Source organism: Pituophis catenifer, unplaced genomic scaffold (genome assembly GCF_029215685.1).
Source record: "Pituophis catenifer annectens isolate HBS135680 unplaced genomic scaffold, rPitCat1.0.hap2 SCAF_5, whole genome shotgun sequence".
NCBI lineage: Eukaryota > Metazoa > Chordata > Lepidosauria > Squamata > Colubridae > Pituophis > Pituophis catenifer.
Window position 1 is genome coordinate 61,109,832 of NW_027256885.1, and position 24,709 is coordinate 61,134,540.

General features: G+C 43.1%; 1 protein-coding gene across 2 annotated transcripts in view; it reads right to left on the reverse strand.

Moving 5' to 3' along the window:
* Window positions 1–24,709, reverse strand: part of ATXN2L (ataxin 2 like) — an 88,133-nt gene that overhangs the window by 21,023 nt on the left and 42,401 nt on the right. The window contains exons 9-20 of one of the 2 annotated variants that reach the window (XM_070944511.1): window positions 20,840–21,015; window positions 12,081–12,185; window positions 11,625–11,822; window positions 11,089–11,178; window positions 10,387–10,451; window positions 9,991–10,265; window positions 9,451–9,520; window positions 9,180–9,326; window positions 8,980–9,049; window positions 8,662–8,849; window positions 8,448–8,577; window positions 8,184–8,305 (exon numbers count right to left, since the gene is read on the reverse strand). In XM_070944511.1, coding sequence (XP_070800612.1) covers window positions 8,184–8,305; window positions 8,448–8,577; window positions 8,662–8,849; window positions 8,980–9,049; window positions 9,180–9,326; window positions 9,451–9,520; window positions 9,991–10,265; window positions 10,387–10,451; window positions 11,089–11,178; window positions 11,625–11,822; window positions 12,081–12,185; window positions 20,840–21,015 — 1,636 coding nt within the window. The remainder of the gene's footprint in view (window positions 1–8,183; window positions 8,306–8,447; window positions 8,578–8,661; window positions 8,850–8,979; window positions 9,050–9,179; window positions 9,327–9,450; window positions 9,521–9,990; window positions 10,266–10,386; window positions 10,452–11,088; window positions 11,179–11,624; window positions 11,823–12,080; window positions 12,186–20,839; window positions 21,016–24,709) is intronic. The other variant, XM_070944510.1, reaches the window with a different exon arrangement.

The following is a 24,709-nucleotide window of genomic DNA, read 5'->3' on the forward strand; positions in this document are numbered from 1 at the left end:
AGTTGACATTTTTAAAGCTCGTGTAAAGTTTTTCCACACTATCATATAATTATTGATCCTTAATTCTTAATTTCTCTTTTTTTTTGGATATACGTATTTCTATACCTTTTACTTATTTGAAAACACTTTTAAATACACACACCTTTACTTATATCCTGTATAAATTTCGACTTAATCTGAATTCATCTATTATACAATATAATATGACACTACATATAACAATATAATCAAGTATTACTTTGAAGTATATTTAATCAGTACAATTTATTTAATTTGCTTTTATTTTACTTCTCTTTTTCCCGCCCTTCTATATTACTATAATTCACTTAGTGTCTTATTCATTCATTATACTCTGTAACATTTCACTCTTTCAAACTCAGTGATTTAACCATACAATAATTAATTATAAATTTAAGATATTTTTTCTTACTTTACTACTTATGTAGAGTCAGGTCCAGAAATATTGGGACATCGACACAATTCTAACTTCTTTGGCTCTATACACCACCACAATGGAGTTGGAATGAAACAAACACAATGTGCTTTAACTGCAGACTGGTAATGGGACAATTGGCTTCTCAGCTGTTCCATGGCCAGGTGTGTGATATTCCCTCATTACCCCAATTACCCCAATTACAATGTGCAGATAAAAGGCCCAGAGTTCATTTCAAGTGTGCTATTTGCATTTGGAATCTGTTGCTGTCAACTCTCAAGATGAGATCCAAAGAGCTGTCACTATCAGTGAAGCAAGCCATCATTAGGCTGAAGAAACAAAACAAACCCATCAGAGAGATAGATAGCAAGAATATTAGGCATGGCCAAAACAACTGTTTGGAACATTCTCAAAAAGAAGGAACGCACCAGTGAGCTCAGCAACACCAAAAGACCTGGGAGACCACGGAAAACAAGTGTGGTGGATGACCGAAGAATTCTTTCCCTGGTGAAGAAAACACCCTTCACAACAGTTGGCCAGATCAAGAACACTCTACAGGAGGTAGGTGTATGTGTGTCAAAGTCAACAATCAAGAGAAAACTTCACCAGAGTGAATACAGAGGGTTCACCACAAGATGTAAACCATTGGTGAGCCTCAAAAACAGGAAGGCCAGATTAGAGTTTGCCAAACAACATCTAACAAAGCCTTCACAGTTCTGGAACAAGATCCTATGGACAGATGAGACCAAGGTCAACTTGTACCAGAGTGATGGGAAGAGAAGAGTATGGAGAAGGAAAGGAACTGCTCATGATCCTAAGCATACCACCTCATCAGTGAAGCATGGTGGTGGTAGTGTCATGGCGTGGGCATGTATGGCTGCCAATGGAACTGGTTCTCTTGTATTTATTGATGATGTGACTGCTGACAAAAGCAGCAGGATGAATTCTGAAGTGTTTCGGGCAATATTATCTGCTCACATTCAGCCAAATGCTGCAGAACTCATTGGACGACACTTCACAGTGCAGATGGACAATGACCCAAAGCATACTGCAAAAGCAACCAAAGAGTTTTTGAAGGGACAGAAGTGGAATGTTATGCAATGGCCAAGTCAATCACCTGACCTGAATCCCATTGAGCATGCATGTCACTTGCTGAAGACAAAACTGAAGGGAAAATGCCCCAAGAACAAGCAGGAACTGAAGACAGTTGCAGTAGAGGCGTGGCAGAGCATCACCAGGGATGAAACCCAGCATCTGGTGATGTCTATGCATTCCAGACTTCAGGCTGTGATTGACTGCAAAGGATTTGCAACCAAGTATTAAGAAGGGAAAGTTTGATTTATGATTATTATTCTGTCCCATTACCTTTGGTCCCTTAACAAGTGGGAGGCACATATGCAAACTGCTGTAAGTCCTACACCGTTCACCTGAGTTGGATGTACATACCCTCAAATTAAAGCTGACAGTCTGCAGTTAAAGCACATTGTGTTTGTTTCATTCCAACTCCATTGTGGTGGTGTATAGAGCCAAATATGTTAGAATTGTGTCATCCCAATATTTCTGGACCTGACTGTATAAATATTTGTATATATACTGCTCAAAAAAATAAAGGGAACACAAGCAGAAGACATCCGAGATCTGAATGAATGAAATAGCCTTATTAAATACTTTGTTCTTAATACTTTGCCCAGTATTGGAAAGAAAAACAAATACCACCTCAAGAACATGTTATTGGAAAAATATTGGAGTGCGCTGAAATGAACAAATTGACTTCAGAAATTAATGACAGAGAAGATTCGGAATTTTATAGCGTGTGGGACATGTGGTACGAATGGATGGGGAAAAGAAATAAAGAAGGTAATAGAGATTAAATATTAACTAATTAACAAAATCTATATGAATAGTATTATATTTAGTCTTAGAGAGTTGAGCACTATTATCTTTAAGTGTTTTGAAATTAAATCTAGCTTCAAGAAACAATATCAAATAAAAGACAAGTAATAATGCATGTAGATGTATATATGTATATAATTGCACCAATGAACCGAAAATGTACCGATTGTATCACTATATGTTATAATAAAAATCAAATAAAAAAAAAATAAAAAATAAAAAAAAATAAATACTTTCTTTTTTTTTTTTTTTAATTTGATTTATATGCCGCCCTTCTCCGGAGACTCAGGGCAGCTTACAGTGCGTTAAGCAATAGCCTTCATACTTTTGTATATTTATACAAAGTCAGCTTATTGCCCCCACAAACTGGGTCCTCATTTAACCTACCTTAGAAAGGATGGAAGGCTGAGTCAACCTTGAGCCTTGGAGAGATTCGAACCAGCAGTAAATTGCAGGCAGCTGTGTTAATAACAGGGTGCTTTAAACCACTGTAGTACCAAGGCTCTTACATACAGTAGTTTATACACTGCTCAAACAACTAAAGGGAACACAAAACTACTGTATGTAACGAACAAAGTATTTAATAAGGCTATTTCATTCATTCAGATCTCGGATGTCTTCTGCTTGTGTTCCCTTTATTTTTTTGAGCAGTGTAAATATATATATACTGTATATTGTTCTTCTTTTGTACTTCTTTGTCACTCTTTCCCTTCTCTGATTTTACTTCTGGTTGTAATTTTCTGTTGTGCTATTGCATCAGTCTTCTTTCAAGTCTTTAACTCCACCCTCAAGTCCATCTATACGTCTCTTGTCTTTCCTTCTTTTTAGTTTTTATGTCTCCAATTTACAGTCACCAGTCACAATTTAAATTCCACAGATTTTTCAAAATTAAACTTTTTAACTTCTTTGCCTCATAAGGTAGTTTAATTTCTCCCGTGTTTCACCTTCTCCAATTCCCTCCGTCCCAGGGATATCATTTCCGCCACTAGTCCGCCTCTTGTTCCGTTGTTTCACTCTCTGGGACCCTCCTTCGCTCACACTAACCTCTTTTTCCGTTTCGTGCAGTGCTTCCCTCTGAGTCCGTCGCCGCTTGTTGGATTTGTCTTGTTCGTCCCTTTTGCATCTTTCTCACTCCGTGCTTCCGATCTTCCGGGTTTTTTTCGATTTCCTTCTCCTGGGTTCTTTTCTCTGCCACTAGAAACTATTTTCTTCATGCTTTGCTTCCACTCTATATGGCCGCCATCACTCCTAGTCCGCCTTGCTGGCCGACTTCCTCTCCACCAGTTTTAAGGGGATTAGTCCTTTGTCCACCCGGGCGATTACGTGTTGACCGGGGGCTTCGGATCTTCCCCTTTTGTATCCCAATCTCTGCGGGATCGAGAGTGCCTTTTAAAGGCTCCTGATACAGAGTTTTTGGGTTTTGGAAACGGCGCCCCGTTTCCTCACCCTCTCCACGATGACGTCACTGCCGGAAGTCCTCTTTGATTCATGGTCCATCTTCCCCTTGTTTTTAATCTTCCTTTCCATTTTAATATCAGTGGGCTATGATCTGCCTGTGTATTTGATGCTATTTCTATCTCCTCTATATTTTTGCTTAGTTTCAAATCCATCCAAATCATATCTATCCTGGACCATGAATCATGTGGGTTAGAATAAAAAGTATACTGTTTTTTTGTGGATTTCGTTCTCTCCAGATATCTTTTAAATTCAACTCTTGCATCATGTCAAAAAAAGTAGTCGGTAGTGTCATACTCTTATTTTTTCCCCCTGATAAATAATCTTGTTTTGAGTCTACAACCACAATAAAATCTCCCAATAAACAAACATTTTTACTTTCCAATTCTGCTATTTTTTAATGTAAATTATAGTAAAATTCCCCATTTGGTATTCGGTGCGTAGATAGCTGCCAATAAAATCTTTTTTTGTCTTATTCTTATTTCAATTAATAAAATTCTTCCTTCCTCATCAGCAAAAATTTGTCTCGGTTGTAACCAATCTTTAATATATACTCCTCCTCCTCTCTTTTATTGTGATGCAAGAGCTGAATAAAATTTTCCTAGTTTGGGGGCTTCTAATAGGTGTCCTTGTTGTCTTTTAATATGGACTTCTTGCAAACATGCAATGTCCATGTTATATTTTTGGAGTTTGGATAGAACTTGCCTCCTTTTGGCTGGAGAGTTTAAACCCATTTATGTTAATCGAAATTTGATTTCTTCTTCCATTTTATCTTCTGTTGATGGCCCTAGTTCCTTTCCTTAGTCTCGTTTCTCTTTGTGTCTTCGACCTCGCCCCTGTTCTTTTCTGTTGTTCTCTTTCAGTCCTCTCCTGTAATTCAATTTCCAATTCCTTTCCTTCTTCCTGACTCTTGTCTTCTATCTCCTCCCCACTCTCCCTCTCCTCATCTGTTGCTATACATTGATCATAAAATTCCTGGGCCTTATCTGGTGTGTCCAGCCTAATTTTTTTGTCTTGCCACGTCACTAGCAAGCCTTCTGGGATAAGCCAATGGAACATTATTTTATTTATTTTATTTATTTATTTTATTTTTCAGATTTCTATACCGCCCTTCTCCTTTCGGACTCAGGGCGTTGAACAGCCAAGATAAAAAACATTTATACACAAAAGTTAAAATAGATTTAAAATAATTAAATAAATTTGGCCCATAATTTAAAACATTTCAATTAAAATCCATATCAAATTTTAAAACCAACCATAAAATCAGGACAGCCCGGCTAACTGAAAAAAATAGGTTTTTAGGGCCCGACGAAAAGTCCGGAGGTCGGGGATCACTCGTATCTCTGGGGGTAGATTGTTCCAGAGGGTAGGTGCCACCACAGAGAAGGCTCTCCCCCTGGGGGTCGCCAGCCAACATTGTCTGGCCGACGGCACCCTGAGAAGGCCCTCTCTGTGGGAGCGAACTGGCCGGTGGGAGGCAATTGGTGGCAGAAGGCGGTCCCGTAAGTACCCCGGCCCTAAGCCATGGAGCGCTTTAAAGGTGATCACCAACACCTTGAAGCGCACCCGGAAGTCCACCGGAAGCCAATGCAGCTCGCGCAGGAGAGGAGTTACATGGGAGCACCCCATCGCTCCCATAATCCCCCGCGCGGCCGCATTCTGCACCAGTTGGAGCCTCTGGGTGCACCCCAAGGGGAGCCCCATATAGAGAGTGTTACAATAGTCCAGACGAGAAGTGATGAGTGCTTGAGTGACCATGCGTAGGGAGTCCCGATCCAGAAAGGGGCGCAACTGGCGTATCAGGCGAACCTGATAATTTTATATTTCACAAGTTGGGAGGAGAGGTAGTGGTAGTTTCGCCTTTGCTCTCTTACTCTCCTAGGTATTTGTTTGAGTGTCAGTATCTCTTTCCCTTTATACGTCAGCGGTGTGTCCCGTGTTCTCCTATAAATTTCGTCTAATTTTTTTTTTGTGAATCATACATGTACCTCACGTGGCAACTTATGTCGCCGTGCATAGTTCGTATGCACTCTGTACAATTCATCAATACCATTTTGCAAATCAATCCTATCCATCCTCAAATTATCAGCCAACAACTCTTATCATAAGATTCAGGAGGTCTTTATTTTCTAATGTATTTTGGAATCTTAGGTAGAACGCGGATTTGTCCATTTCAAGATATGTTATTGCCTCTCCGAGTTCTCGATTCGTTGCCATCAATTTCTTTTCTGACTCTTTTTCTTTTCTAGTTTTTTTTGTCTGTTCTGTTCTTACTTCCACTGTTGTTTTTATTCTTTGCTCGTTCTTGGCAATTGCCTCTTGTATTTCTCCCATTCTATCATTTAGTTTCCGTATATCCTCTTTTACTTCACCCATGTTGTTCTTTAGTTCCTCATGGTTTTTTTCCAAACGATTCTTGGGTTTTCAGAATCACCTCCTGAATCATATTTAAAGTTGTCTGCATAATTTGTAAATTCATTGCCGATCCTGCCTTCTCGCCTCCCAACATATCTCTTATCAATTTCTGTCCTGCTGGAGAGGCAGTCATTTGCGTAATTTTCTTTGCAGTTTTTGTAATTGTCGCTGTACTTGTCATATCCAGTTTCCCGGAGTTTCTTCCACAATACCATAAAATATCTAGTTCCTTTCCACTCCAGAAGCTACCTTTCCAATAGCAATTAAGTATTTCTTACTTCTATAACCTTACTTGCCTAATTTACCATCAATTAAAATTTACAAGTAAGATAATCAAATAATTAGATAATATAGTTAATTCTACCATTCTACTCCATAATACCATCAAGTTTCACTCTAAATTTATTTAACAATACCTAGACTAAAATATAGTACCTCAAAGACAAGAAGAAAAAAAATCCAAGTATAAATTATTTAACACTATTTAAAACTAACTTTTATCAATCAAATTCAATACAGTAAATTTAATCTGTAAATTTAATAAATTTAATAATAGATTTATCTATTTATACTATATCAATCAATTAGGTGTTAGATAATAAAAATAAAGATAATAAAAAAAATCTAAATATACACCATGATATTTGCTATTAAATAATCAATATAAACAATATACACATCGGGCCACTGATCTTCCCAATCCAAAGTCTTCTACTGATTTTAAGCAAGTCTTTCACTCTCCTACTTCATTACACTGTCCACACTTCTTCAGTTTACTACTTTCTAAGTCCTAAGTCCAAGATGTCCGCTCCTGCTAATATGCACTGTCACTATCACTTCGCTTCTCTCTCCAAACCTTTTCATTTCAGTTTTTGTGTCCACAATCTCCAGTCATTCACTCCCAATCGCCACAGGTTCAATCACAATCTTTCTTTCTCACAAGTTCCAATGTTCTTTCTTTTCCTTTCAACTCTTCCGATCGCTCTCTTTCCTCTTTTCAACCTTCTTCTCAGAACTTCGCTCCACCGCCAAAGCGCCGCCTTTTCCCTCTTTGGAGACTCACTTATCAATCAGTTTGTAGATTCCGCCAGATTAGGGAAGCAGCCCAGTAACTCACTCTGTCCCATCTCTAGCCACCAATACTTCTCGCTGCTTTTCACTCCTTGCTTCCTTCACCATTCAGGTAAGCCACCACGTCTCTGGATCCGACCATTACAGCCGGTCTCTTTTGCGCCGAAATTCAAGGGGTTCCTTTCCGTAACGGGAGATCGCACTTCTCCCTGTTACCCCAAGAGTGTCCCCTCTACAGAGCCAACCCCTCCAAGGTTGGACCTCACCTCTACCGGCTTCCAGACGCGAAAATTCAATCCAAGAAAACGAGGCTCCATTTTCCTGAACCGCTGCACCGTGACGTCATCCCGGAAGTCATATCATTTTTATTAAATTAGCCTTCCCGTTCTCTTATCTCCTTTATATAACACATAACCCCGACTCATTGATCATGTTGTCATAGATTTAAATTATTCACATTTTGAACATAAGTTCCCAGAGAAAGTATATTTATTTAGAATACCAAAAAAGCTACATGTCAGTTATGGTGGGTAGGTTCCAACCACCCACCTGTCCTCAGTTTTGCATTTCCATTGCAGAAAATACTCCCCACCCCCTCAATTTGATCAAATTAATTAATTTTGTTTAATTCCCAGATCATTGTCCCCCCAAATAAAGCATGCAAGGATTAATAAGTTTGTCCCTGGTGCTTCAATTCTGTAACAGCAGTTTCAGGAACCGAGATAGACAGAACATCACTTTAAAAGCAATATTCCTTTTCATGCCACCTAGAATTTCTAGAGCTTCAAGGATCATGGTGCTCTAGGACCAACTTCAAACATAAAGTCAAATAGTAAGGTGTTGAGTGTCAAGACAAGCATTAAGTGTCTCCTATGCATTAACCCCATACTTGGTTCCTCCCCCTCCCTCCAAGTACCTGCACAGGGCTGGGGGCGGCATGTTGTGTTTGCTGCTGGTTGCCCGTGGGTGTGGTAGATGGTTGAGGCTGATGCGGATGCAGCTGTGTGGCATGATGGGAATACGACTGATGCACTGTGGCTGCGGAGAGAAGCAGCAAGCAGCAGTCAACAAAGCAACGTGGCGGAAGGAAGGAAGGAAGGAAGGAAGGAAGGAAGGAAAGAAGGAAGGAAGGAAGGAAGGAAGGAAGGCTGGCTCAGACTTCAGCTAACAATAAAGGTACCATAAAGAGTTTGGGGTGTAGGTTGTTCTGCCGGAGGATACTGTGGAGTAGATGATGAGACGATAGCTTGGGGGTGACTGCCAGATGTCATCATACGGGGATTACTCTGCAGCATGGGGGCAAACACAGGCTAGAGGGAAGGAAAAAGAGAATATATGAGCAAAACAGATAAACACACGTATCCTGTTTTCCCTTGAATATTTATTGTACCCACCTGCGAGGGATAGTGGGCCATGGGCTGCATCATAGTAGGCTGTCCTGTGAACGGCTGGGCATTGTAGGAGATGTATGAAGAGTATGGAGTAGCAGCTACCAGAGGGGGCCCTGCAGCCGCTGCTGCTTGCATAATGGGAGGAGCTGAGGTGGGCTGGTGCTGGTCTGAACGCTGGGGAGGTAGAGACCCTGTTCAGGAAAAAGAAATGGGTTAAGAAAAGCCATTTATACTCTTGTTTTTTCTCCAAGTGGCAGAACAGTTGAGCCTTCCAGGCAAATTTTCCATGATCAACGAGCCTCTGGCCAAGAATCGCCTCACCTTTAGCTCGGTATTTCCCCTGCTGTCCAGGCACAGAATTGGAAACAGGGTAGGGGTACATCTGAGGTGCCTGTAGAGAATAGCAGCAAACTAATTAATTCTAACGGTATACTTACTACTATGCCTGATATGCTTTGTAAAGAACCAATAATTTGCAGTGCAAAGATAGGACCATTCAGGTATCATTCTTCCCACCTCACCTGCACAGTTGGGCTCATGTGAATCTGTGGGATGTAAGAAATATATTGTGTGCTGTACATGCCACTTTGCCCTGGGGTAATCACTGGGATGGAGGGTGTAGAATGGGTGCGTGGCCCCGGTGATGTAGGCGTACTTGTTGATTTGTTCTGGGAAAAAAGGCAGCAGTTATTAGATATTTGACTATGAAAGCAAGTTAAGAGATTACTGAAGGTGCCGTTATCCAAAAACCCATCCCGTGAACCCACACTAGTCCCAGAGCTAGTTACGTACCACAGAAAGAAGTGTCTTTAAGGGGTTGAATTCTTTTGCATTAGGATTCAATGTTGATTTCTTCACCTGCCTGGATGGGAGTACAATGGAAATGAGACAGGAACACAGACATGCAACAGTCTTATCTAGAGGTAGTCCTTGACTTACAATAGTTCATTTAGTGACCTTTCAAAGTTACAATGGCACTGAAAAAAGTGACTTATGACAGTCTTTCACACAACTGTTGCAGCATCCTCATGGTCATGTGGTCAAAATTCAGACACTTGGCAACTGACTCATATTTATGATGATTGCAGTGTCCCAGGGTCATGTGATCACGTTTTGCGACCTTCTGACAAGCAAAGTCAATGGGAAAACCAGATTCACTTAACCGTGTTACTAATTTAACAACTATATTGATTTGTTTAACAACTGGGGCAAGAAAGGTTGTAAAATGGAGCAAAACTCACTTAACAAATGTTTCGCTTAACAGAAATTTCAGGCTCAATTGAGGTTGTAAATCGAGGACTACACCTGTACTCCGGTTTCCCCCAGACTTACTCTGACACAGGACCATCTTCCTTGTCCTCTGCTTCCCCTTTACCCAGAGAACTGGCTGTCTGGGTCTGGCATTCCATGCCCTCAGAGGACTCTTTCTCCTCCTTGCTGCTGCCTTCACAGAAATCTAGGCTGGGTTTGGGAGACTCTTCAGACACTTCACATGAGCTGCCTACCCCAACCAACACCTCTGGCAGTTTGTCTTTTATTTTCCCTTCAAGAGACTCCTTTGGCTGGAAGGGGTCATGGGTGGCCTCTGGAGAGGAGCTGGGCTGTAACTAGGAAGAGACATGAGGTAAGCAACTGTGGTCAGAAAAACTGCTTTTATTTTATGTTTCTATTTTAAAAGTGCTCAATGTTTTCCTCCTTTTTAAAAGGGGAATAAGAGAATGTGCTCACCTTAAACTGGGCTCCAAACTTCTTCAACTCCTCAAGCTGGTTTCTCTTCTGCTCATTTTGGAGACCTAGAGCAGTGCAATTGCCACAATTGAAGAGTTAAGAACTCAAAACCCTGAAGAGCATTTTAGTATCAATCTCCAAGTTTTGTTAAGTTTTCTTAAATCTGGTACTAACATTAAATGGGAGTAATTGTCTGAGGATTATGGGAACTGTACTCCTATAAATCCAGATGGCATTGGTTTCAGGTGGCCAACTAAAGGATATGCACCTGGTAAGTTTTTTTTTACTTAGCAGTGATTATTCAATTTTGTATTTATATTCCACTTTTCTGAATGAGCAAGGTGATGTTATTTTTTTTTTGGGGGGGGGGGGGGATAATCAAGTCTTCCTTCATTTATCCCCAGAACAATCCTATAAGTTACACTGAGATGAAGAAGCTGGCTCAAAGACATCTAGTGAGTTCTGAGTTTGTTAATTAACTATTTAGTTCATTACATTTAGAACAGAATAGAATTTTTATTGGCCAAGTGTGATTGTACACACAAGGAATTTGTCTCCTTGTGTGTAGACTCTGCCTGACTTGGATCACAATTTTAAAAAACAGCAAAGTGCATATATATCATATAAAAAAATATGCAAAGCAACTCCAATCTGACATTTAGAGTAACAAGCAAAAAACTCAGAGAGTCAAAAGAAACAAACCTTTGCTAGTCTGTTTGACCAAATCTGAGGGCCCCATAACTTCTACAGTCCTGCCAGCTTCTTTGGTGGGAGAGCTACGCACCTCTTTAACTGGAAGAGGAAGGAAAGGGTTAGGAGGCAAAACGTATGCTACGTTTTACATCCAGATACCTGGCGAGGAAAGAGGAACAAAAGCTTGAAATGCACCTGGAAAGTATGGCAACTTCCCAAAGAACCTCACCATTTATTCAAATCACCTATTCTCCTTCTTCAGACAGACAATAATATGTTTAGTATCTTAAAACATTTTTAAGTGATCAAACCTATCAAGTATTTAAAAACTGTAAAATCTCAAATATTCTTCTTACTAGGGTAAAACAGGAGGGAAGAAAAGAACAAAGAGAAGTTTACAAGTCAGCAATCTTTCCAGGCAGCAAACTTCAAAAATCTAAACAAAGTCCTCAACATTTTTAGGTTGCTTTTAGGTCCATCCTTAGTTCCTTCTTTGTTGATTGGCAATCAACAAAACCTGCTTTATTCCCAGTTTAAGTACTTACCTTCAACAGCAGCTACTGGGATAGATGCTGGGACTTTAGGTGAAGGTGGGGTTGGAGAAGCACTCGATTCCATGGTAGTCCTTGACTCAGAAGGTGATGCAGGAGCAATAGGGATAGCTGGTCCCACAGGGGGATCTTGGGAAGAGAGTGGAACAGTTGAAGCAGACTTCAGTGAACGAGGAGCATAGAGGCGGCCCACTATACAGTACAGGAATAGCAAAGATGCATTAGATAAGTGCTAACATGTGGAGATTTTTTTAAAAAAATGAGGACCCAGTTTGTGGGGGCAATAAGCTGACTTTGTATAAATATACAAAAGTATGAAGGCTATTGCTTAACGCATTGTAAGCCGCCCTGAGTCTCCGGAGAAGGGCGGCATATAAATCAAATTAAAAAAAAAAAATCAAGGCTCTCACAAAAAAAGACATCAGATTTGCTGCTTATTCTTTCTTCTACCTGTAGCAGATGCAGCAGAGACTTCCATGGGTCGGCTGGTTGGGGAAGACATATTCTTGGCCCCTCGACTGGGTCGTTGAGACTTCGGAGACGTTCTAGATGGACCTAAAACAAAGCAGCCATAGGTGGTGATGAATCAAACTAGATACACACAAAAAAACCAAAATGTTCCTTTGACATCCATGCCTCTCCCTTAACTAGCAAACAATGAAAATTCCATCATGCCAATGAAAATTAGCAGCCATCTATCTAGTTTCAATTGGCATTTACAAATTGACTGATCAAGAAATTTAAAATAAGTGAATGGTGATTAAGTCAATGCACCAACCAGAAACCTTGTTCCACTGTGACCTATCTACAAGAGGAGCCTGCCCATTCCATTCGTAACCCGAGGATTCATGGGAGTGAATCTCATACCTTGAACAAGATCACTCCCTGCTTTCTGCTCACACATTCGCTAATCAAACGCAGTTTGTTAAGTGCACAAGGTATTTCAGGGTGGGGAAGGCCATGGGGGGGGCTAGTGAAGGAACAGGCCACCTGCTTAAGACCACCCAAGACCTCCCCGACCCACTGAAATACCCCATGCTCCGCACAATTGTTTCCCCCCCACCCAACCTGCCACGGTCACTTACTGTGCAAAGATCTAGCAAGCTATCTCCTCTCCAGCCTCTCAGCCACACCCCGCCCTCCGGAGCTCCATTTTGGGCTACAAAGTGCCAGACGAGGCCTGCGCACACCAAAACGGAGCTGCGGAGCTCCTTTTGGGCTACAAAGGCTTTTTGCAAAGCTGGCAAAAGGCTTTGCAAATGGTAAAGCTTCGATGCTTCAGGCCTTCCCTCCATTTGCAAAGCCTTTTGCTGCAGTTCTCATCCAGGGCTCCATTTGCAGAGAACAGAGGCCTAAAGTACTGTGAGACCACAAGAGATCAATAGCGTGAGATCTTGTGCTACTGATCTCACGTGATCTTGCATTACTTTTAGGCCTCCATTCTCTGCGTACTCACTGAAGGCCTGAAGCACCAAAACAGGCCAAGAAAGCAAAGGATGTCAAGATCTTCACAAGGTGAGTGCAGTATCCACAGGCCTAGTGCCTATGAAGACCAGGGCTGTTGAGGCTTCAAATCTAACTTCTCCCCATTTGCACTACAATCCTTCCTTTCTTCTTCACTCCTTCAATTTAGAATCCATTTTTGTATCTCATACACTATAAACTGTGTCACTTCTTTAGTTATATGTGTTTTCTTTACCTTTCAATGCTACTACCCTTCCTTTTATTGTTATTGTTCTCCAGAGAACATGCTAACCTCGTTCTTCCATTTTCCCCCCTAGTGATAGTCTGATACACTTTGTGATTTCAACCTGTCCATACCATTCATCCCACCCTGCCCTTCTACTCATCAACTTACAGTATTTTTCTATCTTGGTAGCTTGAACCAGATTGATATCGCAATGAAGACAGAAGATAATCATTTCCTCATTCAAGGAAGTAACCCCCTCCCTAAACCTAATTTGTATTGGTGGTGCTAGTAGTCCTTGCTTAATGACCATTTGTTCAGCAACCATTCAAAGTTACAACAGCACTGAATTAGTGGTAGTTACGACCAGTCCTTAAGGTTATGGTCATTGAAGTGTCCCCCCAGTCATATGATCAAAATTAGGGTGCTTGGCAGCTCAAATACATTTACCACTGCACCATGCACTTCAACTTCACCCACCGGTCTTACCCCATACCTCTCTGCCCTTTTGGATGCCCTGCACCGCCCCCCTCCCGGTGTCCTCAGCTGACCTTTGCCATTATTTTCCCCCTGCTGCTGATGAGGCGTTAAAGGGCAGAGATGGAGAGGAGTTGAAGGGAAGGGAAGGGAAGCATAACAGGGCAGAAGCTTGAGGTCTTTGTCTAATGACTACAACTGGGACTATCAGAACTGTGATTGCTAAGTGATGCAGTTAAGTGATGTTTTGCCTAATGAGACCATTTGGTTATCAACAAAAATTCAAGTCCCAATTAAGGTTGTAAAGGGAGGACTGCTTGTAATTATTATTAGTACTTCATTTCTTTCTAAATAATTCAGAATTTAAAATGGGCATTGGTCTTACCTTAAATGCCAGATTTCTTGATTGGGGTGACATTGTCCAGATGAGGGTTTTATCAGTCAGATCTGACGCTGGCTGAGTCATAATTTTTGACCACTCCCCTTGCTCCTCCCCTTTCAGGCCCAGTTTCGACGAAGAAAGGCCACAAGAAGGATCTCCAACAGGAACCATCATTGTCAGGAATAGAAACCAGTCCAACGGGACAACTGGAAAAAAACTACTTGAACAAGAACAATAAACTGTACAGGCACTGAGACAGAGGGAGGGGCTGGACAATGTCACCCCAATCAAGAAATCTGGCATTTAAGGTAAGACCAATGCCCAATTTCCTTGATGAGGGTGTGACATTGTCCAGATGAGGGACATACCAAAGTTTTGGCAGTCTCAAGGGCGGGATGTTGAAGGGCCTGGAGAGACCCCTGCATGATGCACCTGCTGCAAAACCCTCCTGCCAAACCCTCCTGCCAAATGACGCTTCAGCAGAAGCAAAAACATCTATCTTGTAGTGACATAAGAACGGCGAGGGGGTAGACCAGGTGGCCGCCCTGCAGACCTTCTCAAGGGAGGCCTGGGTCGCCCAAGCTGCTGAAGTAACAGCACTCCGAGTGGAGTGGGCAGTAATGCGACTGGGAACAGGGATCGCCTGGGCCTGATATGCTGAGGCGATGCAAGCCCTGATCCAGCGACCAATTGTAGCAGAGTAGACCTTGTACCCTAGGGAACTTAGTAAGAAGGAAACGAATAAGGCCTCGGATTTTCTGAAAGGGGCAGTCCTTTTGATATAAATTTTTAGAGCCCGCCGTACATCTAAGGTATGCTACCTTCGCTCCAAGGTATGAGAGGGCCGTGGACAGAAATTGGGTAGAATAACCTCCTGAGCCCTGTGAAAAAGGGAATTAACTTTAGGTATAAATGAAGGGTCCAATCTCAAAATAACTGTGTCTGTCCGGAAAACACAGAGATCCTCCCTAACCGAGAGGGCTGCCAGCTCCGAAATGCGATGGGCTGATGTTATGGCTATGAGGAAGGCTACTTTAAGGGCCAGGAAACGAAGGTGGACTGTGCGGAGGGGTTCGAAGGGAGCCTCAGTTAATGCGTTAAGGACCTTGGGCAAATCCCAAGTAGGATATCTATGAATTGAGAAGGGCCGTAAGAGCCTGGCTCCTCGCAGGAACTTTTTTATCACAGGGTGCTGAGTGAGTGGCTGCCCAGATGGACTGGACAAGGCCGTAGACAGAGCCGCCACATGTCTCCGAAGGGTGCTATGGGCCAGGCCACGGTCAAACCCATCCCAGAGGAACTCTAGGATTTGGGAAGGTGAGGCTGAAACAGGGTCTATCTGTCAGGATTGACACCACCTATAAAAGGCGAGCCAGGTGATATTGTAGAGTCTGACTGTGGATCTTCATCTACAGGCTTGAACAATGTGAATCACCCTATCTGAATAATTGTCCCGCCTTAGACGGGCCCCCTCAAGTGCCATGCAGTCAGTTGGAGCCACTGAGGGTCCGGATGAAGAAGGGTTCCCTGACGCAGTACAATCTGGTCTGGTGGAATCCTCCAAGGGTGAGATGTGGAGAGACCGACTAGGTCTGCGAACCACGGACGGCGTGGCCTGTCAGCGATAACCTTCCGAATCAGAGCCGGAATCAGAGGCAACGGTAGGAAGGCGTAGTGAAGACCTGGTGGCCAGGTGAGACGGAGAGCGTTGACCCCTTCCACCCCTGGCGTCGGGAACCTCGAGAAGAAGTGAGGAAGCTGGGTGTTCAGGTTCGTGGCAAAGAGATCTATGGCTGGAATGCCAAACCTGTTGCACATCTGTTGGAATATGTTGGGATGGATCTGCCATTCGGCGTTGTCCACCTCGGTCCTGCTGAGGAAATCTGCTTGTGTGTTTTCCGTCCCCACTATGTGGTCTGCTCTGATGGAGAGGAGATGTTGCTCTGCCCACTTGCCTACGAGAAATGATTCCTCCATGAGATGCTTCGAGTGGGTACCCCCCTGACGGTTGACATGTGCCTTCGCTGCCATATTGTCTGTCAACACCAGAACATGACGGTTTTGCACGAACCGTTGAAATTGTGTGAGAGCAAGATGGATGGCCTTCAGCTCCAGCCAGTTGATAGGGTTGGTGAGGTCGGAGGCAGACCAACGGCCTTGAGCTACGTGCGATGTGAGATGAGCTCCCCTTCCATGAAGGCTGGCGTCTGTAGTGAGTACAAGACGGTTGTCATTCATGAAGAGGCACCCCTTGTCTATAGAAGGCGATGTCCACCAATATAGCGATCGCCTGACTGAGAGTGGAACTCTGATTGTTGACATGGTGTGAGCTTGGCATTTCCGTTGAAAGGGAAGCAGGAACCACTGTAAGTGGCGGGCGTGAAGGTGCGCCCATGGAATGATCTGAACGCAGGAGACCATCTTGCCTAGAAGCTTGGATAAAGTGGCCAATGGAACTGACGGGTTTTTGCGAATATGAGTCACTAGGTCCCTGATGTCTGACCTCCGTTCCAAGGACAGGTAGACGGCCCCTTGACCTGCGTCGATGATGGCGCCAAGATGGGTGATCCTGGTGACTGGCACTAACTGACTCTTTTTGTAGTTGACTAGGAACCCATGATTGTTCAAGGTTCGGATCGTGAGGTTCAAGTCGTGTAAGGCTTGTTCTTGAGAGTAAGCCTGAATCAGAATATCATCCAGATAAGCCTGGAGCCTTACCAGTTTTTGTCGCAGGTGAGCTGCCACGACCGCCAGGACCTTTGTGAATACTCTTGGTGCAGATGCCAGCCCAAAGGGAAGAGCCCAGTATTGGAAATGCTTTCCTGCATAGCTGAATCGGAGATACTGTCGATGCTTTGGCAGGATGGGAATGTGAAGGTAAGCCTCCATGAGGTCTATGGAAACTAGAAAATCGTTGGGACGAATCCCTTGAAGAATAGAGGTTAGTGAACACATTTTGAATCTGCGATACACTATGTGGGAGTTGAGATTTTTTAAATCCAGAATGGCTCTCCACCCCCCCAACCGCTTAGGAACTACGAACAGGAAGGAGTAATACCCCTGTTCCCACTGTTCGTGGGGGACCTCCTCTATGGCGTGTATCTGCAGGAGGTGCTGAACAGCCTGGTTCATTAATTGACGTCTGGAGTCGCTTTTGGAAGGTGGACATTGAAGGAAGCGGGTTGGAGGTTTGGAGAGGAATTCCAGGGGGAGGCCGAATTTCACTACTGAAAGGACCCAGAGGTCTGGTGTTGACCTTTCCCACCTGTCTGCAAAGAGGGACAGGCGACCCCCTATTGGAGGATTTGGCGGTGAGTCACTTACGACTGCGGGACTGGCGGTAGCCAGAGCCCCGAAAGGACCGCTTGGACTGGAATTGCCTGTTCCTATCCTGAAAGTACTGACGGTCCGAAGACCTATAGGATCCCTGAAGGTATTCCTGCCTGGAGAGACCTCCTTGGGAGTAGGAACGAAAGGAAGGTCTCCTGTAATATGGAGAGGACCTTCTTTCAGACCGTTTGTATGTTGAAGGCAAAAACTTCAATAATTTTTCTGCAGAATAAGGAGCTGCAGCTAAGTGCCATTTGGCCTTAAGGTCAGCAGACCACTGGCGAAGCCAGAGCATTCTGCGGGCTGAAACTGTAGAGGCTAAGGCTCTGGATGCAAATTTGGCCGAATTCAACGTTGCATCAGCTGAGAATTGAGTGGCAGCAATTATTTTATTAATATCCTGATGGAGGCGAACCTCACTGGGAGGCACCCTTGCCTGTAGTTGTTGAAGCCAAAGGATGGTAGTTCTGTTAAAAAATGAGGCTGGTGAAGCTGATTGAATTGCCCATGCTGCAGCCTGATGGTTCTTTTTAAAAAGAAATTCCAATTTTTTGTCCTCTGGCCTTAGACCTTCAGAGGTATCCCCTGCCACATATGAAGATGAAGAGGAAAGGGCTGCTACAGGGCTGTCCACTGGGGGAACTTGTAAGAGTTGAGCAAACTTTGGAGCAACAGCATAATACTTATCTGAACCATGTGCAGATGCCATGGTTGCAGGCCCAGCCCACTGTTTCTTTACCATGTCTATGAACAGTTGTGGAGTTGGAACATAACACAGTTCAGGGGGGTGGGGGGGCTCAGAGAAAAGTCCCTGTAATCCACCCTGCTGGGCCTCCTGTATTTCTTTAAGATATTCATCTTCCTTTAAGGCGGCCGTTAAGCAAGCCTTATGCAATAAAGACTTGAATTTATTAGGGGGAAATAAACCTGTAAAAGCAGGTTTATCTTGAATTATCCCTTCATCATCTGATAGGTCAGAATGTCTCTCTTCCTCAAACACAAAGGCTTCACTAGCTCTGGAGGCTGCAGGAGAATGAGAGCCAGTAAGGCTGACTGCAGGGGAATCTCTAATACGAACAGAGCGCTCTGAAATAACACAGCCAGAGTGGTGACCATGACTGGTAGCTGCCACTTGAGAAGCAATGGCCTGATCAATCAGAATCCTCAATCTTTCTGGCATATTTTTAAAAGGATCTTCAGGAGTTAGCACAAGCATGGGGGATTCTCTTGTAGAAGCAACTGCTGCCACATGCCCACCAAATTCAGGAGTTGTAGGAGTTATTAAGTGGCTTGCAAAAGGGTTTGTAAGGTGCTTTGTTCTTGCTGAAGAACATTACCCTCTCCCTCCGATGACCAAGCCTGGCTAACAGCCGAAATGGGAGGAGGAGGGGTAGATGGGGGAGGAGAAGCCTCCTTACCAGGCACAGTTGCAGGAACCTCGCTAATTTGCTTCTCTAAGGATTTATGCCTCTTTGCTAAATCCTTTTCCTTTGCTTTGGAAAGGTGCTTGCATTTGGAAGTTGATTTCTTCCCAGTGGACATAATATTTCCCTCCCCTTGGGAAGAACGATCCGCCATCTTTAGTATACTCACTGCGACCAAGATGTCGACTGGAGAAAGATTTAGTTTCACTTTCGCCACGTGGGTTGAAAACAAGATGGCGACGACTCTGGCGTTAAACGTGATGGCTGCCAGGTCACACTGAGCAGGATCAACTCTGCTCCAGAGGTAACTGTCTAGGAAAGCCTAGAAACGGACCTCTTCAGTGCCTCTACAGCCACGATAAAAACGCTGGCTGGAAATGCCACAGGGAGAGGCAAGAATAAAAACTGGCTCTCTCCTCAAACTCCGTTGGTGGTAAGAGGGGAAGGAATTGCGATTTCAAACCTCTGCTGCAGACTCGGTGGCAAAGCGGCAAAAAACACCTTCAAAAGTGCCGCGGTGCTTCAAATAGCTGCCCTACAGCTGATCGGCGATTTCGGGGAGCTGCAGCGGGGGTGGTGGCCGGATTTAGCGATCCTGGTTCAAAAACCAGGAAATCACTTTCCTTGTTGGTGGTATTGTGGTCTGAGCCCCCTTAGAAAATCATTGGTGGAATGGAGCGGAAAACCCCCCACCAAAACAGGAAGGGAATAAAAGGAAAAAAAGTTCCCTTTTAAAATGGGGCTTCCAAAATGGCTGCCGCCAGGAGCGAAACCAAGCCTGGAAGCCCAGGTTGCTCCAGCAAAGCAAAGACCGGCAGGCTACAAGAGGAAAAAAAAAAATAGCCTGGTAGACCGGTACCTTAGAAAAATTTGAAGGAGAAGTAACAATTTTAAAGATAGAGAAAAATAAGTGGTCAAAAAAGCTTACAAATACTGTGATATTGAACAGACCTGGGCTGTAGAGCCAGATCTGCAGGAGATGTTTCTCTCAGGCTGACTGAGTCGAAACTGGGCCTGAAAGGGGAGGAGCAAGGGGAGTGGTCAAGAATTATGACTCAGCCAGCGTCAGATCCGACTGATACAACCCTCATCTGGACAATGTCACACCCTCATCAAGGAAATTCTTGTGCTCTTGTGGAGCATGTAAGAATTTTTGCACAGTACGTAGAAAAGTCTCTTATCTCCTCATAGGATCTCTATACCATTAGCCAATGGTTTCTGAAGAACCCCTTCAACCCAACTCTTCCCCAATTGACTTTTTACTGCTGTCATTCATTCGTATGATTTTCCAGAGCCTCAGGTTGCCCATGTCAGTTTTGGCTATCACATTATTTTCTTTTTTGCTGTCATCTTCTACAAGCACTCTCTTCAACTTTTTCAATCTCATTTCAAAATGCATTTCCCTTACAGCAGTGTTTCTTAAAGTGTAGTCTTAAAACCCCTGGGGGTCCCCTAAGATCCTTGTCAGGTTTCTTTGAAATCAAAATTATTTGCCAGCCTACGTTGAAAAATACAATATTAAAATCCCATCAATCATGAATAATCACAGCTGTAGAAAATGTATCAGCTTTAATTTTTAATATGATAAATATAACCTGCACAACGCTCTTTTGAGGTTCTCCACAATTTTTTAAAATGTGAAAAGATCCTTGAGAGAAAAAAGTTTAAGAAACACTGCTTTAGAGGAAAAAGTAAAGCAGAACAAACTTCCTTACTGTGACTTTACATCCGATTCTTTACCACTTAAAATTACATCGTAATAGAGACAGGATTTGGGGATGGGGGAGAGGGAGTCATGTGAACTTCCAGTCAAATGGGCCAACCTTCACCAAAGCTTTTCTGCCAGTTAAAGTGACTGTTTCAATCCATTCCAGTATCTCCCCTTTAAGCCTGAGTTCCTCAGCCTCACCTCCATTGATACCTCGTTGCTCTGGAGCAGAGCCAGTGTTGCTTTCTGAATGATGTGAACTCCCACGGGGTGGCAAGGAGCCCACGCCTGGCCTCCCTCCTCTAGAACTACTGCAGCGTATGCCTCCTCTGGAGCTTTCTCTGACACGCTGGGGAAGTGGGATATATTTTCCCTCTCTGTAAAAAGAAATAGCTGGGTAATTTCTAAGAACAATAAAGGAAGAAACCACAAAAACTTTCCTCATCCAGGGAACCGGAAGTGTCGCGACGATACTGGCTGGGAAATAGCGAAGCTCCGATAGGCTTTGTAAAAACCCAGCCAAACAAACCGCTGTCGGGGGTCCTCGGACTGGAACCATCTTGGAGGGACGAGGGAGAGAGAGAGAGGCATCTCGAAAGACCGAAGAGGAGCAGGCAAGCTCCTTGGAAGGTCAGAGGCAGCTCTTTGACCCGACGGTGGAGGCGGCCATTATATCCGCTACGAGCTGGGGCAACCGGATTAAGATGTGAGCAGGAGTGGAGAATGAACAGAGTATTGTTACCGGGTGAGTAATTGGCCAACTCACAGGTAAGAAGAAAAAACTTTTAAAAGCTTGAAAGAAGTCCCAACGACTAATTAGCGGCTAATTGGCACTCGGGAAATTAAGCGAAGGAAAAAAAGGAACTTTAAAACTAAAACTAAAGCCTTAAAAGGAACCTTTCACTGGGATTTAAAACTGGATTTGGATGAAATTAAAACAAGACAAGAAAAAAGTAGAGAAGTATTCTTTAAACAACAAAAGGATTTAATTCAGAGAAGAGGAAATAATCATTTTTGTGGATTTACAAAGGGATATTTTGTGGCTGGAGGATTTGTGAATTGGAGAGAGACATCTGCTGGTGGAAAGAAAGTATCGTACTAAGCTTATTTATATCATCGTGAGAAAGTTTGTAGGAGTGTTTTGTTTATATAACTAGAACATGATTGCAAGAGGAGTGGAGAGAACAAAGACTGAAATTGGAATGGCTCAAATGAACGTTTGAATTGGACACTATCTGGAAAGAAAAAAAGAAAAAAGAAAAAAGAGACACTACATGGACTTTGAATTTTAATTATATGCAAAGGAATAATAAACTTAAAAATCCTTGCCTTTTAAACTGATAACATGGAGAATTGAGAAGGAAATAAATGAACATAAAGATACAGATGATTACGCTGGGATTAACAGTGACAGAATAAAAAAGCTGATTACACTGGGATTAACAGTGAGAGAATAAAAAAGCTGATTACACTGGGATTAACAGTGAGAGAATAAAAAAGCTGATTACACTGGGATTAATAGAGATAGAATAAAAATGGATAAGGGGGAATACATTTTAAAAAGGAAGAGAAGAGAAAGAAATGGGGAAGGAAAAGAAGGAGAAGGAGGCAAGGGAATGGGAGAAAGGGAGGGAAGTGTCAAGAAATGGAATTGTGGAGAAATTAAAAGAAAATAGGAGATAGTAAAAAGGAATTTAAAAGATGAATATGCTAATTGAAGAGAAGGATGTTAATTCTAGAAATTATATTTAAAAAGCAATTTAGAAGGAAGATACAGATTATTGTAAAAGGGATATAAGTAAAGATAAAATGAAATGTGAGTAAGTAAAAAAGAAGAAATACACTATTTAATGTAAAATAGATCAGTAGATGCAATGTGAAAGACAGAATGGACTATATATTTTGTTGTTGGAAGATGTACAAATTAGAGAGAAATAATAGTAACAAAAGAATTAATTGAAATTAAGGGGGGAAATTGAAATGTAAAATTGAATAAAATGGAAATGTTAATAAATGATGCAAGTAAGAATAAAACAATACATGTAAGAAATAAAATAAGAAGAAATATATTGTTAAGGGTTGGAAGGTTATACTAGCAAAGGATTTAAGATAAAAATGGAATAAGTTGAAATATATTGTTAATAATTAAAAGGGGAATTTTGAGAAAACAAATGAAAGAAAAGTCGGGGTTGCCTGGACACCATAGTGGAAAATAGAAAATAAATACAGCAATAGAGAGAAATGAAAGGGGAGTAGAGGGATGAAAGAGGAGTAGAGGGATGGAAGGGAGGAGGAAGGAGAGAGAAGAATGGGAAGAAAGGGAAGAGGGGAGGAAGGAAGGGAGGGGAAATAAGAGAAGGAGAGAGGGTTTGAAAGGGAGAAAGAGGAGGAGAGGGAGAAAGAAAGGGGAAGTAGAGAAGGAGTAGGAGAAGAGGAAAGAAGAAAAGAAGGGAGGGAGATGGAAGAGATTGAGAAGATTGCTGTACAATAAAAAAAGATGAAATGGAAGAAAGGCAACCCTGAACATGCATAAATGCACTAGGATAAAGAATGAGTTATTAAAAAATAAAAATATTTTTTTTAAAAAAATTAAAAAATAAAAGAGAATAAATATAAATTAAAACATCGACCATGGTATCATGCTGCACCGGTTGGAAGAGTTAGGGGTGGGAGGCACTGTACTACGGTGGTTCTCCTCCTTTCTCTCCAGCCGGTTGCAGTCTGTGTTGGCAGGGGGGCAGAGGTCGACCCCGAGGCCCCTCATATGTGGGGTGCCACAAGGGTTGGTCCTCTCACCCCTTCTGTTCAACATTTATGTAAAGCCGCTGGGCGAGATCATCCGTGGTTTCGGGGTGAAGTTCCATCAGTACGCTGATGATACTCAGTTGTACATCTCCACCCCGGACCACCCCAACGATGCCCTTGAAGTGATGTCCCGGTGTCTGGAGGCCGTGCGGATCTGGATGGGGAGGAACAGGCTCAGGCTCAACCCATCCAAGACCGAGTGGCTGTGGTTTCCGACGTCCCGATATAGTCAGTTGACGCCATCGCTGACTATTGGGGGTGAATCGCTGGCCCCCACGGAGAGGGCTCGCAACTTGGGCGTCCTCCTGGACTCATGGCTGTGTTTAGAAGAGCACTTGACGGCCGTGACCGGGAGGATCTTTCATCAGGTTCGCCTGATTCGCCAGTTGCGTCCCTTTCTGGATCGGGACTCCCTACACACAGTCACTCATGCCCTCGTTACCTCCCGCCTGGACTATTGTAACGCTCTCTACATGGGGCTCCCCTTGAGGAGCACCTGGAGGCTCCAACTGGCGCAGAGTGCGGCCACGCGGGTGGTTATGGGAGCAACATGGCGCTCCCGTGTGACACCTCTCCTGCGCGAGCTGCACTGGCTCCCGGTGGTCTTCCGGGTGCACTTCAAGGTTTTGGTTACCACCTTTAGAGAGCTCCATGGCTTAGGACCTGGCTACTTACGGGACTGCCTACTACCACAAACAGCCTCCCACCGGCCGGTACGCTCTCATAGAGAGGGGCTCCTCCAGGTGCCGTCAGCCAAACAATGTTGACTGGTGGCCCCTAAGGGGAGGGCCTTCTCTGTGGGGGCACCTACTATCTGGAACGAGCTCCCCCCGGAGATATGGAGGATCCCGGATCTGCGCACTTTCCGCCGTGCTTTGAAGACACTCCTATTCCAGCAGGCCGGCCTGGCCTAATTTTTTCCCTTCTTTTAAATTTTTAAACTCAAATTTTAATTTGTTTTAAATTATTGGGAGTTTTAAATTGTCTCGGGCAAAAATTATTTAATTGGGTTTTAATCATGTTTTAACTTTTGTATTTATGTGTTTTATTTCGTGCCTGTTCACCGCCCTGAGTCCTTCGGGAGTAGGGCGGTATACAAATTTAATAAAATGAAAAATGAAAATAAAATGAAAACAGAAAAATTAGAATTTGAGGGCGAATAAAGATGTTGTTTATACAAATAAGCATAGAAATTTTAAAACATGATCAAAAAATGGAAAAAGGAAATTTTGGCAAAAATTGTAACTGAGTAAAATGTATTTGAAT